General features: G+C 52.0%; 6 protein-coding genes across 6 annotated transcripts; 2 read left to right on the top strand and 4 right to left on the bottom strand.

Annotated features, from left to right (window-relative positions):
* Positions 1-57: 57 nt before the first annotated feature.
* Positions 58-1,771, bottom strand: BDW74DRAFT_187611 (cytochrome P450; the record flags this gene model as incomplete). The annotated part of the gene is made up of 2 exons (XM_073731522.1): positions 58-437; positions 520-1,771. The coding sequence occupies 2 exons, from the start codon at positions 1,769-1,771 to the stop codon at positions 58-60; spliced, it is 1,632 nt and encodes a 543-aa protein (XP_073588268.1).
* Positions 1,772-4,604: 2,833 nt separating this feature from the next.
* Positions 4,605-5,579, bottom strand: BDW74DRAFT_174743 (uncharacterized protein; the record flags this gene model as incomplete). Its single annotated transcript, XM_073728103.1, has 1 exon — positions 4,605-5,579. The coding sequence occupies one exon, from the start codon at positions 5,577-5,579 to the stop codon at positions 4,605-4,607; it is 975 nt and encodes a 324-aa protein (XP_073588267.1).
* Positions 5,580-5,795: 216 nt separating this feature from the next.
* Positions 5,796-6,251, bottom strand: BDW74DRAFT_174742 (RidA family protein; the record flags this gene model as incomplete). The annotated part of the gene is made up of 1 exon (XM_073728102.1): positions 5,796-6,251. One exon carries the CDS (start codon positions 6,249-6,251, stop codon positions 5,796-5,798), a length of 456 nt encoding a protein of 151 aa, XP_073588266.1.
* A 791-nt stretch (positions 6,252-7,042) lies between these two features.
* Positions 7,043-7,673, top strand: BDW74DRAFT_174741 (uncharacterized protein; the record flags this gene model as incomplete). Its single annotated transcript, XM_073728101.1, has 2 exons — positions 7,043-7,217; positions 7,285-7,673. 2 exons carry the CDS (start codon positions 7,043-7,045, stop codon positions 7,671-7,673), a joined length of 564 nt encoding a protein of 187 aa, XP_073588265.1.
* Positions 7,674-7,879: 206 nt separating this feature from the next.
* BDW74DRAFT_187609 (uncharacterized protein) lies at positions 7,880-9,930 on the bottom strand (the record flags this gene model as incomplete). The annotated part of the gene is made up of 7 exons (XM_073731521.1): positions 9,369-9,930; positions 9,244-9,316; positions 8,974-9,197; positions 8,826-8,924; positions 8,601-8,774; positions 8,230-8,551; positions 7,880-8,166 (listed from the first exon to the last, which is right to left on the bottom strand). The coding sequence occupies exons 1-7, from the start codon at positions 9,861-9,863 to the stop codon at positions 7,880-7,882; spliced, it is 1,674 nt and encodes a 557-aa protein (XP_073588264.1). The 5' UTR covers positions 9,864-9,930.
* A 941-nt stretch (positions 9,931-10,871) lies between these two features.
* On the top strand, positions 10,872-12,699 carry BDW74DRAFT_174739 (fungal specific transcription factor domain-containing protein; the record flags this gene model as incomplete). Its single annotated transcript, XM_073728100.1, has 3 exons — positions 10,872-11,738; positions 11,786-11,883; positions 11,937-12,699. 3 exons carry the CDS (start codon positions 10,872-10,874, stop codon positions 12,697-12,699), a joined length of 1,728 nt encoding a protein of 575 aa, XP_073588263.1.
* Between the last annotated feature and the right edge of the window lie 277 nt (positions 12,700-12,976).

The raw sequence follows: 12,976 nt of genomic DNA, 5'->3' as shown, positions 1-12,976 counted from the left end.
TTCCACAACCACAGCAGAGCCGTCTGCCCCGATCGAATCATGGTTCTAGTAGATATCCTACTCCTCCCTATAATGCCCCTTCGTCCTCTCCTCCGCAGCAGCTAAACAATCCCCCGTAACCCGCGTATCCCTCGGCACAAGCCTAACCCTAAAATCCCTCGGAATGGCCACAAGCGCACTCTTAATCTCATTATAGTCAACGTAGTCCGTATTCGGGGGCGCATCCTTGCTCGCCACAACCTTATATGAGGATAACAACCGCACAAGGGCGCAGTAAAGCAGCCGCGACGCAATGAACTGCCCGGAGCAGTTGCGTGATCCGGCGCCGAAACTTAGATGTGCGAGGCCCTGGGCCGGTGTTTCGGTGGGAGGCGTGAGAGAGGACAGCCAGCGTTCGGGATTGAATTTGTTGGCGGTTGAGCCGAAGTGGTCTGCATCTGTAATTCACAATGTTGTTAGTATATCAAAGTATGATAGGAAGGGTGAAGGGGGTATTGGGTTGGGTATAAGGAGACGCACCATGATTCCCAGCCTGCGCATTGAACAGCACCATCGTACCCGCCGGAATGACGGCGCCCTCCCACTGAATCTCCGTAACCGTCTTGCGGGGCAAACTCATCGAAGAAACCGTATAGTACCGTCCAGCCTCCTTGATAATCGCATTGACATACGGGACTTTCTCCTCGGTGACGGCAGCCGTCCACGCATCGCGGATATCCGGATAGTACCGTTTAATATCCTCATACGCGCGATCCTGCCATACCTGTCCTTCAGGCGTCGAAAGGGATCCAATCGCGGAGGTCAAAGTGCCGGGAATCGTCTCGAATCCGCCGGAGACCAGCGAGAGGCAGATACTCGAGACCTCGACGCCGGATAACTTCGTCTCTTCGTCTTTCAGGATCGCAGCGGAAATACACGGTTTATCTGTGCCCTTCTTTATCATCTCCCGCACCCGGTTGAGGAGCAGGTCGAGGTACTTGTCTCTTCGGTCTCGAAGCTCTTTTGAACGGGCGTTCTTCTCGTTGTTGGGAATGTACCGGAGGAGCGGGACATAGTCTTGCAGATTCTCCGACGCACTGCGCAGAAGCGAGATCGCGGAGCCGACGTGCAATATCTCGCGGAGGAGATCGTCGTAGACCTCGTCCATGCGGATGCCGTAGCAGAGCGTCAACGTCGTGTTGAGCGCATACCGCTGCAAATACGGCCGGACACTAACCTCGACTTCTCCATTCTTGCTGTCCCGGAACAAGTCGCGCACGATACAGTAACTCTCCAGATCAAACATGGGGTAGTAGTTTCGCAGCGCAGGTCTCCCCAGCGCCGTCCCCGCAGCCTTGCGCTTCTTGCGACACGACTCGTCCCACGGCGACGAGCCGATTGTGTACCCCTGTGTACTGGAGATGACGCCGTGGAAGGTATACAGCTTCGGCCGGTCGATGAGGGCGTTTTGATGTGAGAGGAGCATTTTCCGGCAGTCGGAGAAGGAGTTCACGACGACTGCGCGTGTGTTGCCGAGTTTTATTTGGAAGACGGAGTGGTTGTACTCGCGCCACCAGCGCTCGCAGACGGTTGCGTGGTCGTCGCCGAGTTTGAGGAGGTGCCCGAATATCGGGATTGCGCCGGGGATGGAGGGGAGGTTTGCGATGTGTGGGACGTCGGTTGCCCAGGTGTATTTGTAGATGAGATAGAGGGTTAGTGGGATGAGGAGGAGGGCTGAATAGCCTGCTGGGAGGGCGGCGAGGTGTGCCGTGATATCGTGGTCGATCTTCATCGTGATGCTGGTGGTGATGATGGGCGGCTTGGGTTTGACGATGATTTCTGTTTTGTCAATGTCAGTAGTTCAGATGGATGGGTTTTTATGTAGTAGAATCTTTCATCCACATCCGATAAACCCGGACGTATACACTTGAATCTTCGACAGGTGATCGTTGGAAATGTGAATGATATGATGTATGTCGGACAGTCCGATGAACAAGGCATGCGTCTCCAACCGCGTTGATACACCCCAGTTACCCCACTGATAAGACTATCTACGAAGTAAGTATATCACCAGAATGCGACTGCAATCTCTCCAACACCGTTCGCACCATGTTCTGTATCTGTCCAGCAGACGGAAACTTCCCGCAAAACTGTTCGAGCAACCCCATCACCAACTCCAGATCCTCGATCGCCCTTGTTTTCTCGAGCATAAATGGCATGCTTTCTGGCTGTGCGGTCGTGGAATAGATAAGTGACAGTGCTGCATTGAATACGGTCATCAAATTGAGCCAATTGAAAGCAAATCGCTGCTGCCGATAGAGATTGTTGGCCTCACGAATCGCCATTCCCGAGCTCTCGGCCAGAATCTGTATACTATTCAAGTCGAGCGTGAGTTGACCAGCAAAGGGCCGATACAGGGTGATGAGATGGGTATAGTAGTTTAAGTCAAACCAGCTGGTGCACAGATGAGGGACCTTTGACTTGGAATCCGGTAGCGGGAAGGGCATGCTACGGCGCCATTGGATAAGGCGCTTATGGAGGCTTTCCTTTGTCGCTTGTGTAGTTGCTGAACCACTGCGTTCCTGGTGCTGTCCGCTATGTAAACTTGTTCCGATGGCGCTCGCTATCCTTCGAAGCTCGAGGATGTGCAGCGGCACTGCCATGCTAGAGGGCCCAAGCTTGACTGTGGCAATGATGCCGGTCGGGGTGATGTTCTCGTCATCCGTATCGGCAAATGGCTGTTAACCTGTCAGTTGGTTGTGGAATCAGGAGATTCATAAGTAAAGCTACCTCAGCAGTGATGTCTTCATCCTGGATAGCAAAAGGGCGACCCAGCGCCAACGACACCACCCTGTTACAATCTGTTAGCAAGTTGCATGACCCGCCTGGGGGGGTAATGACGTACCGGTCCATCATGTAGAGTGAGAAGAACAGTCGCTTCTGGTAATCGGCGGTATCTGGCGTAAGTGTCTCATAGACTTCACAGGTGTGTAACCCCATTCCGATAGCCATGCGTGCAGCAACCCCAACCAAGAACCATGTATCTGCAAGTATTAGCACCAGCCTGATGACATGTTTATGCGGATAGGCGCTCACTTGGTCCCGCACTGTTGAAAAAAGAATACGATACCTGAAGCATCAGAACCTCCAAGGCAGCCTGTAGCGCTCGTGAGTACGCTATGAAGGCTTATGATAAACGCGTGTCACGTACTAAATCACCGCATCCCATTGCAGACTCGAAATAAGACATGGCGTTGTTAAACAATTGGATCGACTCCGTCTCATCTATCATAGTCACCGAGCAATACGTAGTCGATCCAATAGCCAGGACCATCCAGATGCGAAACTGCCATAGGGGCGAAAGGGTAAGGGCGCATAATGGATCTGCATAAGCGGCCCATAATGTCTCAATAAAACTCTGTTGCTGGATAATCGGGTACAATGTGTGGGAGTGTGCAAAGTAAAAGTCGAGAAGGAAGCTGATGTGGCCGGCATCCATCTGTGGCAGGTCCAGTGGGTTGTCGCTTCCTTGCAGAGTCGGGTCAACGGGCATCGACGTCAAGTGCTGCGGAGAGTCTAGCATCATGTCCAGGTCGAGGAAATCAAGTGTATCTTCGATTGTGGGTAACGTGTTTTCCGCTTCATGTCCTGCTGTGTCGTTTTCGTCCCCGTCCCCAAAGACAAAAGCGTCCTGGTCCGGCGCCAGTCGGCGCAAGACGGTTTGGGTGAGCTTTGCAAAGGCGACTCCAGAAGACGAACCGACATATCTTTCTGCCGTTGCTTCCAATGAGAGCATCTTCAATCCATCGGCTAGCGAGGTGGATCGTCGTGTTCGATTTACCGGTGCTCCGTTTGCGACCGGTTGAATATGTCCGATTTCACCCCTTGTTGTTGGTGGTGTATTTGTGTGTATTGACACTCCTGGGAGGCTGTCGCTCCCGGTCTGCCCGTTACTTGTACTCGGTATATCTAGTGACGATATTGTTGCCGTCGCTGCAGCCAACTGCTGTTCGAGTTCCGCGACCCGTCGTTCCAGACCACGGACATATCTACGCGGAGAGAGGTCAGCATTAGCACGCATTCTTAGAGGGGTATAGATTCAGTCTGACTCAATCGAGAACGAAGCCTCTTGTAGACTATCCTGTGGGAAGCTGCATGGAACATTTGCCTTGCGACAGCCATTGCACTCAGGTAGCATCTTGTCGCAGCGCTTCTTGCGGCGATAACATCGCTGGCATGACACTTCAGCTTTGCCTCGGGGGTTGCTCGTTTCTGACATAGTGACTTCGGCGACTGTGAGGTGGTTTGATTTTGCCTGGGGAAAATGTCGAGACGGGCTTCAAATGAGGGGAAGTGCTGGTTATCATTGAATCCTGTAGAGATAAGACTGCCCTATCCCCTGTCACTTCCCCACCTCCGGCAATTCAACTGATAACATTAGCACCGATGGTGTAGGCATCTCTTCCCCCGCATTGCCTAGGCTGCGTTGGCCTCATCCGTTTTACATTTGGCCCTGTGCCCTGGATCGACTTCTGGCATTGCTATACGAATCTGTCGGTTCCTGTATGTACTCGGAGTACGACGGAGAATACCATATATTCCTTTGATGCCAAACATTTACATCATTAGGAGTTCTCCAGGAACTCTTCAATCCTCTTATCCATCCAATCGTTATCCTCGGAATTACATCCGCTTCCCGCAAGATGACCCCAGACCGACGGAATCGCAGCCACCTGTCCATTCACCAGATGCCTTCCTTCCTTCTCGCTTGCTTCCACCTTGAAATACTGATCGGTCGTCGACGGCATCAACAGGATGCGTGTTTTCAAAGAGCTCAAGACCTCCTCGACCGACTTTGAAACGGTCACCACACGAATATCCCCGCGCTGCCACATCCCCAACATGGCGAGCAAATTATCCGGATGCCAGTCTTCGTAGTTCTTCCTCGCAACCTGTGCCGCCCAATTGTCCAGACCATCATATCCCTGCGACCGAAATAATTCCTGCTCAAACCACTCAGCGCTCGTCAACCAAGCCGAATACGCCGTGCCAAACGCATGTAGCCCGCGTAGGGGTATCGAGTCACCAACGCGAAACCGTCCGTCGACATAATCCGCTGAGTTGACCAGAGCAGCTTTCGGACCCTCCAGAAACTGAACATTATGCAAGCTGGTCTTTGCTGATGAACAGATCATCACTGCGTTGCGGACCATGGCTGGGTACATGGCTGTCCAGTAGTACGCACACTGCCCGCCCATTGAGAAACCAAGGACGACGTCCAAGGATTCGACTCCTAAGTGCTCTGTTACGAGTGCATGCTGAGCCCGCACGCAGTCCCTGTAGTCGATTGTTTGAGGGAAGTTAGGCGTGTTGGATGGACTTGACGACTCGCCGTTCCCGAAGAGCGCGACCACGATGACTCTGTAATCTTTCAATGCTCCGGTGTTGAAAGTGAACGTTGTGTCGATCCGACCGCGGAAGCATGTTGGGATTAGGGCTGTCTTGGTCGACTTAGGGTTGAGGATTTTGTAGGCCAGTCGGATGGTAGAGAGGGTTGTGTCGTTGGTGAAAGTGAAGTTAGATAATTCGTAGTATTCCATCGCCTCCCTATATGGTTTAAATCGCTTCGATAATTATTTAGGCTTCGCTTAAATACCACAGAAGTTCTCTTCTCTTTCCCGCTGCGAGCGTGCCATTGAATGTTATATACAATCACTCCTTCAACGCCCATCGGACGACCCGACCACGTCATGAATACCACCATATTCCCCATTCTCCCGAGGTCATGTCCCGTCAAGTCCATATCCCCATCTCACTCAAAAAACAGCCGTCGCCTTAACCTCAACCAGGAACCTCTCATCAGGCAACTCCCTCACCCCAATCGTCGCCCTCGCCGGCGCACTCTCCCGATCACTCCAGACTTTATTCCACTCCTCATTCATACCTGGATACTGACTCTTGATATCAGTCAGATACACAACTGCATCAACAATATTATGCAGGTCTGCCTTCCCATCACTCGCCCCCTTTATGATGGCTTCGATCCGTTTCAGCACAGCGGCTGTTTGGACGCGGATGTCTGCGCTCCATGTTCCGTCTGCGTTTGTGTTTACGCCTTCTAGATCGCCATCGGGGGTTACGGGGGCGATGCCGGAAATGTACATTGTTGCTTTTTCTGATGGTGGGATCATCCGGGCGTGTGGGTAGCGCGTGGCCCCTGGGAGTGCGGAGGGGTTGAGGAGGAAAGCGGTGCCGTTTGGAGGGATGGACATGGTGATTGTTAGGGAACTTCTGAGGAGATGGAATGGGTATGCGAGAGTGTTCATACCAATGCGGTGTATGCAGCCATTATGAACTTGGCCACTGGGCGGGCGATCCGAATGGATGCTGTTGAAGTTTCGGCTGTCGGATCGGTGATACCGACTCCAGGTACCCATTAGATATACGGCTAGTCAGGTCGCAAATAGTTTCTAACTGTTTTGGAGCACGGTTGGTGCCATATGAGCAGCCACGTACCTACCCTAGGTAGACGCTCAGTCTCGGCAAACCACGGGACCAGTCATTCGGTCTGGCAAGGGATCAACAGACAGACCAACCTTGGAAGAACATCGCCACGCTTGCGGGGGTAATCCGCCGATTATCTCCCTGGCGGCCATCAGCTGGCGTCCTGGAATACCTTGGCTGCCTTGGTCTTATGTCTAATGGTCCAGATTGCGAGTTGTATATGCAGCAACACGAGACCCAGAGTCCTCGGCAGACAACGAGCAGGTAGACATGTCCATCTGCTGCATTGCCACTACGCGCTGTCAACACCGAGATACAATAAAGTTATTGCTTTGCATCGGCCGGATGGTCTATTTCGGATGGTTTATTTACCCGGGTAGGTGGCTGTGCACGATCTGTATACTGGGCTAATCTGTCTACCTAGCATGATCATTCAAGTATAAGATCGCGACAAGATACCATAGCAGTATATTGCGCTTTCAAATGGTCACAACAGCTGTAAAGCCCCATTCCCAGAATTGCAGTCTTCTTGGAAACACGTACCCTAACCCTAACCGCAATGCAATCCTCCACCTCCAAGCTCTTCGCCTTCTCGGTCCTCCTAGCCACCATCGGTCAATGCGCCCCTCAACCAGCACCAACTGGGGGTAACGTTATCACGCCGCTCTTCAATGCAGAGTTCCAGCTTGAGCCACCGCTAGGCCCGATAGCCGTTCCACGTGGTGGTCGTATAGGTTCGTTCCTACTCCATCGAAATATTCATGCTTTTCAAGACACACGATCTAACATTCTCCGTCAAAGTCGAACAAATCCCAACGGGAACCATAACCGGCGCCATCAATGGGACAATCACATCTGGCTTCGTCGCTCCGATAATCTACTCTCAGTTCAATGAAACAGAGGCCGATGTCATTTCGACGTCTGATGCGTACCTGTACGGTATAACCGATGATGACGGGCCGCTTTATGTGCAAGCTACAGGCATCGGGAAGAATGGACGGAGTGTAGCGAAATTGAGTATCGAGATTGGTGGGGTTTATAAGTATCTCCAGAGTGAGTTTGTGCTTGGGCGGATTGTTACGGATGTAGAGGCGGGTGTTGGGAGGTTGGAGGGGTTTGTTGTTGCGTTGCCGAGAAACTATGGTGCCTCAGTACTGGGCTGTCAATGTGATGTTATGCCTTTTTGCTAGGAACCCGATATATTGACAATTGGCTACTTATCGACTATGGTTACATAGGGGGCTACTAGAGGGCGAGAGGTGTTCATTTTATGTCGGACAATGTTATATGCAGCAAATAAAAACGCGAGATGAATGGACTCATAACCAGCCTTGGGTCTTTGCATAGCGGAGATACATTAAACGAAGTACAATAATTGCCACAAACCCTATGTACATCACAGCTTATAAACCCTCCGATCATAAGCCCTCGGCCAAACTCCATTCTTGCCAGGCGCCATAATCCCATTCGGATCGAGCGCATTCTTCACCGTCTCATTGAACCGCATGAGCGCATTATGGTTCCAGTTGTACGTCTCCGCAATCTGGTCCATCATCGCCAAGTGCGTGCGGTACTCACCCCAACCGTGCTCGGCGCAGTCGGCGATCAGCGTCTTGATCAGCCAGTGGGCTTTCTTTTTCTGCGCGGCGTTTTGGCGGTCGAAGACGATGCAGACGATGTGGTCTATTGTTCACGGTCAGTTGGGCGTGTGGGGTCAAGGATGGAGGGGAAGGGTAAGGGGCTTACGCATTTCTCTCATTCCGATGGTGAATGTGCCGATGAAGTCGAGGCCTGCTTCACGGGTTCGTCGCTTTGTAACTTCGTACTGGAGCATTGCGTCGTCGCCGGAGATCTTGCTGATGGGGGAGAAGAAGAGATGGGCTCCGTTGGGCAGCCAGTCGATCCATTTCAGTTCGTCAAAGTTCGGAATTCCCTGTAGGGTTTTGGACCGGGTGTGCAGGACAGAATTCTGCTGCGTGTCCTCTGGGAAGAAGAACTTTGCGCCGGGAATTGCCGAGAATGCTTCTTTGATCAGAGTCCAGTGAAGGTTGCGAATTGGTTCAGGGCCCTGTGAAGTGTCAAATTATGCTCAGGGTAGGTGGCAGGTTAGGGCTTACGTAGAGGGCGCCGTAGAAGTTCCATCTACCGAGGTTGAGCTTCTTGGCGATGGCGTCAATCTCTGCGTCGTTCAGGGGTTTGTGAATATTGGATGTATATGAAGACTTTGGGCCTTGGACAGCGGCGTCGATGAGGATATGGCGGAGGGTGGGCACGTTCTGGAGAATCATTTGCTGGCCGACGTTAACAACCTCTCGGAATAATGAAGGAAACGGATTATTTACCACTCGGAGAGGACGTATGATCTCGACTGCTTTATGTAAATCCTCGTCTCTAGGGAGGGTGATCATGTACGCCTGGTATCCGCCAGGGTTCGGCATCAACTGAGATCCGATCAGCATCCATTATGAGTCTCGCAGTGCTAAGACGTACCCATAGACCCATTTTTGTGCAGATGCCGACATTGCCCTGAGAGAATAGACCGTCATTGTAGGGACCGAATCCGTAGGGAAACAGCTGCCAGCACTTGTTGCCCTCGTCTTCATGATCATGTTTCGAGCCCTTCTTCGGATTTTGCGGAAGCGCTCCCATTCCAGTTCGCATGAGCTCGCCCGAGGGAAGTATAACTTCCATACCGCAATGCATCATCCAGTGGTCTACAATGTTATGAATTGGTTTCTGTCGAGCTTGATGACCTCTTACCTCCGTATGGAGTATATCCAACGCCACGCTCTAGAGTGTTTCCCATCACAGAGCCACCGCCAATATCAGGAACCTAGACGCGACATCAGCTTGGTAGACGTAATCGCGTGCGATGTGCAACATACATCAATCCACAACTTATCGCTCAGCCTATTGTCTACCAAATACTTGTAGAGATCCGCAAATGTAACTCCGGGTTCAACAACGGCATAAGCACCGTCCACATTGACCTCAAGGACCCGATTCATGTGCTTGCCCATGTCGAGGACGACGCTACCCCGAAGCCTTGGTGCCGCACCTCCATAACCAGAATTGCGACCGATACTGGTCGGCCAGAGCGGGATCTGGTACTCGTTGGCTAGACGGACGAGCTCCTGGGCTTCCGGTACTGAGCGCGGGTCGACGACTGCAGACGCGATAAAGTAGTCTTGGTCGATGACATGATGGGGGTCATGGGTCTTGGGAGGCTCGTAGTACGTGCCGTCAACAAGCTCTGTGTCTGGTGTGATGACGCGGACGTTTTCCGTCCCAACAACCGTCTTAACGGCGTTGATGAAGCGGCCAAAGGCGTCAGCCATTGTATTCGGGGGGAGTACACGGGGAGTAGGTATGTGAGACATGGTAAATATTGAGTTCTGATGCAACCAGGAGAATAGACTGACCGTCCTTAATGGCGAGACGTGGCCGATTTATACGTTGCAGGGGGCGTTCTTCATAGCTCCCCCCTGAGTGGAGACTTATCATCGATGCATCCATTCATCGTCTCAGATATATGACTGATCATCCTCCTCCAGCCATTCCTGGGTCGGGACTCCCCCATAAGAGAGTTGTTGAGCGGAGGCGGGGGTGGAGCGACCTCCGACGAGCGGATCATCGCCTATGACGAGTCTCATTATAGGCCTGAAGGCTCTTTCCTCGGTCCACATTCCCCAACCTGCTGGCTTAACCCCGCATTAGCCTGGAGACCAGCCAGGGACCGGTCTATCTCTAGCCAATCTGCCCCGCCAACTTTTCCCGTCCTTTTTGCTCCTCCTCTTGAAAGTACCTACCCTACCCTACCCTACCCTACCCCATATGTCGGAACCACGCCACTACTGTTCGGCATGTCCGGCTTCATTTAGTCGTTTAGAACATCTGGAACGCCATCGTTTGACTCGTGCGTATTTCACTCTTGTTGTATTCATACCAGGAGATGCTCACTCTCCTCAGACCAGAAGGACCGACCGTTCGGTTGCAATTTCTGCTCGCGAGCCTTTAAGCGGATGTATGCTTGTCACATAAACAACCGAACGTCTACGCAGCTAACTGTATTGATAAGTGACGTGCTTCAAAGACATTGGCGTACATGCAGAGCACGCCTGGACGCCCATGTCGACATCCCCAAGGTGCCAACTGGCGCTAGAGTGAACAGGAGGCGAGCGTGCGAACGGTGCGCCCGACTGAAAAAGGCCTGCAACTTGGAGTTACCCTGTGAAACCTGTCGCAATCGAGGCCTACAGTGTCTATATCAATCGTATCGACAGCCCGCAAGCAACTGTTCTCGACGAGTGTCAGCCGAACATGGCCCGATGACACCAGTCTCGCTTCCAGCAGCTTTGCCTTTAGACCCACCGGCCGAGTGTACCCAGATGACTGAAATTGTCGATTTTGCTGCCACATGTCCGAATCCTGATATTGTTCTCCAAGAACCTTGGTCTGAGGCTCCTCTGGCATTCGGTAAATTCCGGTTTCTTGAGCGATTCACCAGCGTCACCGGCTTCGTCAGCTCGTTCGAATGCATGCGCATATATGAGGTCCGGCAACTAGCGGAATCTGTCGCAGAAGGGGAATCTGAAGATGTCTCGCCCGACTTGCTGAGCCCAACGGCTCTCGATTATCTGGATCTTTCATGTCTTTTAAGTGCACAGAGTGAAATACATTCCGTGGCCACGCCACATTCAGCGGAGTCTTTTCATAGCTGTGCGAGCTTGTTGTCAGATCCGCTCGCAACTGTCACCAGCAAGCTGGTCTCTCAATTGAAGCGGGTTACGGTCCACCGAGGACCGGGGACCCCGATAGCCCTGAGGTGGTCTCCTGCGAATGAGCGTGTCTGTTACCAATTCTTCGACTCGCGGAATATAAGACGATATCTGGCCTACTATTGGTCATTTTGGTATCCCAATTGTCCGATCATCCACAAGCCCACGTTCAACGTACACAGAATTCCGCTCACTTTGTTGCTGCCAATGTTATTGGTTGGTTCCATGTTCGATCCTGACGAAAGCATTACCCAGACCGCGAAACTGTGGTTTAACAGTGCGGAGGAACTGGTATTTGCAGATGACAATTTCCATTGTGATGTTATACAGAAAGACGGCATTAATCGCCGAGTTCATAACAGAAGTGCAGTCCAGGCGTTGCAAGGAGCTTACTTGATGTGCCTCCTGCAGAACTGGGAGGGTGATGACATCGGTAAGAGGAGGATCCGGAGAGCGCGGTTTGGCATGGTCACTGCCGTACATATCTCACCTTGACAATCATGCACAGTGACTGACTCCGATAGATCGCGAGAGAGCTCGGGTTTTCGGTGGTGAGAGACTATCAACAAGAGAGCGACCATACATGCTGGGCTGACTTTGTTGCAAAGGAGGAGTTTAATAGGTACCATCTGCCACCATTCTAGCAAACTGTGTGCTAACACTCATCCAACCCAGGACACTGTCGTATATCCTTCTGCTAGACACTGCGTTCGTAATCTTCAACAACTGTCCCCCAAAGATCACCATCTCAGAACTAAGCTTTCTTCCTGTTTGCCCCGAGTCCTGTTTCCAAGCCGAAACCGAAGCAGAGTGCTTCCTCTTCCTCTTCGGTAGAGACTCGACATCGCCTATCTCACAGCTTGCCATCGCAGGTCTCATAAGCAGAATCTGCCAGGGTGAACTTGATGACCTTGAAAGAGGATACATCGTGGGGCTAGGAAAACTCAACCTCTTCATCATCGTCAGTGGTACGCAGTCAACCCTCCACGATGCCGACCACAGACTTATCTACTTCATAGCAATACATACTCTACTGTTCCACGCACGCAATACATTAACAATAGAAGCAGCCGTTGCTCCGATTCAACGGGGCCTTGCGAACTGGAAGGTGATTTGGCAACAACATGAAGTCCTTGACAAGATACAAGCACCCTCGGATAATCAGACATCGATGCAAAACTCATGGAAACGAACAGGTTTCATCGAGTACGCGCCAGAGTACTGGACACTAGCGCATGCAATCATTGTCAGCATCCAGCAGCAGATTGGAGCTTCCTCCTTGAGCAACACGGTTGGTGCGACTTCCAACCCAAATTCCGAGCCAGGGGCGCTTCTGTGTCGATTTGATGAGAACGATATGAAACAGTTGAACCGCTTTATCCATTCGATTTCGAACTCTGGGCTGCTGAGCGTTGGTGCATCACCCAAGGACTTGTAGATTGTCTAGAGCCGGTCGGCTGTCCGGCCGGCTGTCCCGATGAAGCCCAAAAGCCCTAAGAGCCTGGAATATTTGGAAGCTGGAGGCTTCTTCCACCAAGCAAACAATGCATCTCACCTCGGTTTCCTGTATATTAATCATCTTTCCTATTGGCCTGATCGGAGAGCTTCCCCGCGTTCTAAGCCCCCCAGTCAGCTGCAGCCGACACCCCGCACGATCTCCTCGTCATACAAACAGCCTGGGGAAGAGCAACCTCGTCCATCGTCCATCGCTCTTT

This window comes from Aspergillus multicolor, assembly GCF_047715735.1.
Source record: "Aspergillus multicolor strain CBS 133.54 unplaced genomic scaffold BDW74scaffold_3, whole genome shotgun sequence".
NCBI classification, from domain to species: Eukaryota; Fungi; Ascomycota; class Eurotiomycetes; order Eurotiales; family Aspergillaceae; genus Aspergillus; species Aspergillus multicolor.
The sequence above is the reverse complement of the archived record's forward strand: the minus strand, read 5'-3'. Positions and strand labels throughout refer to the sequence as shown.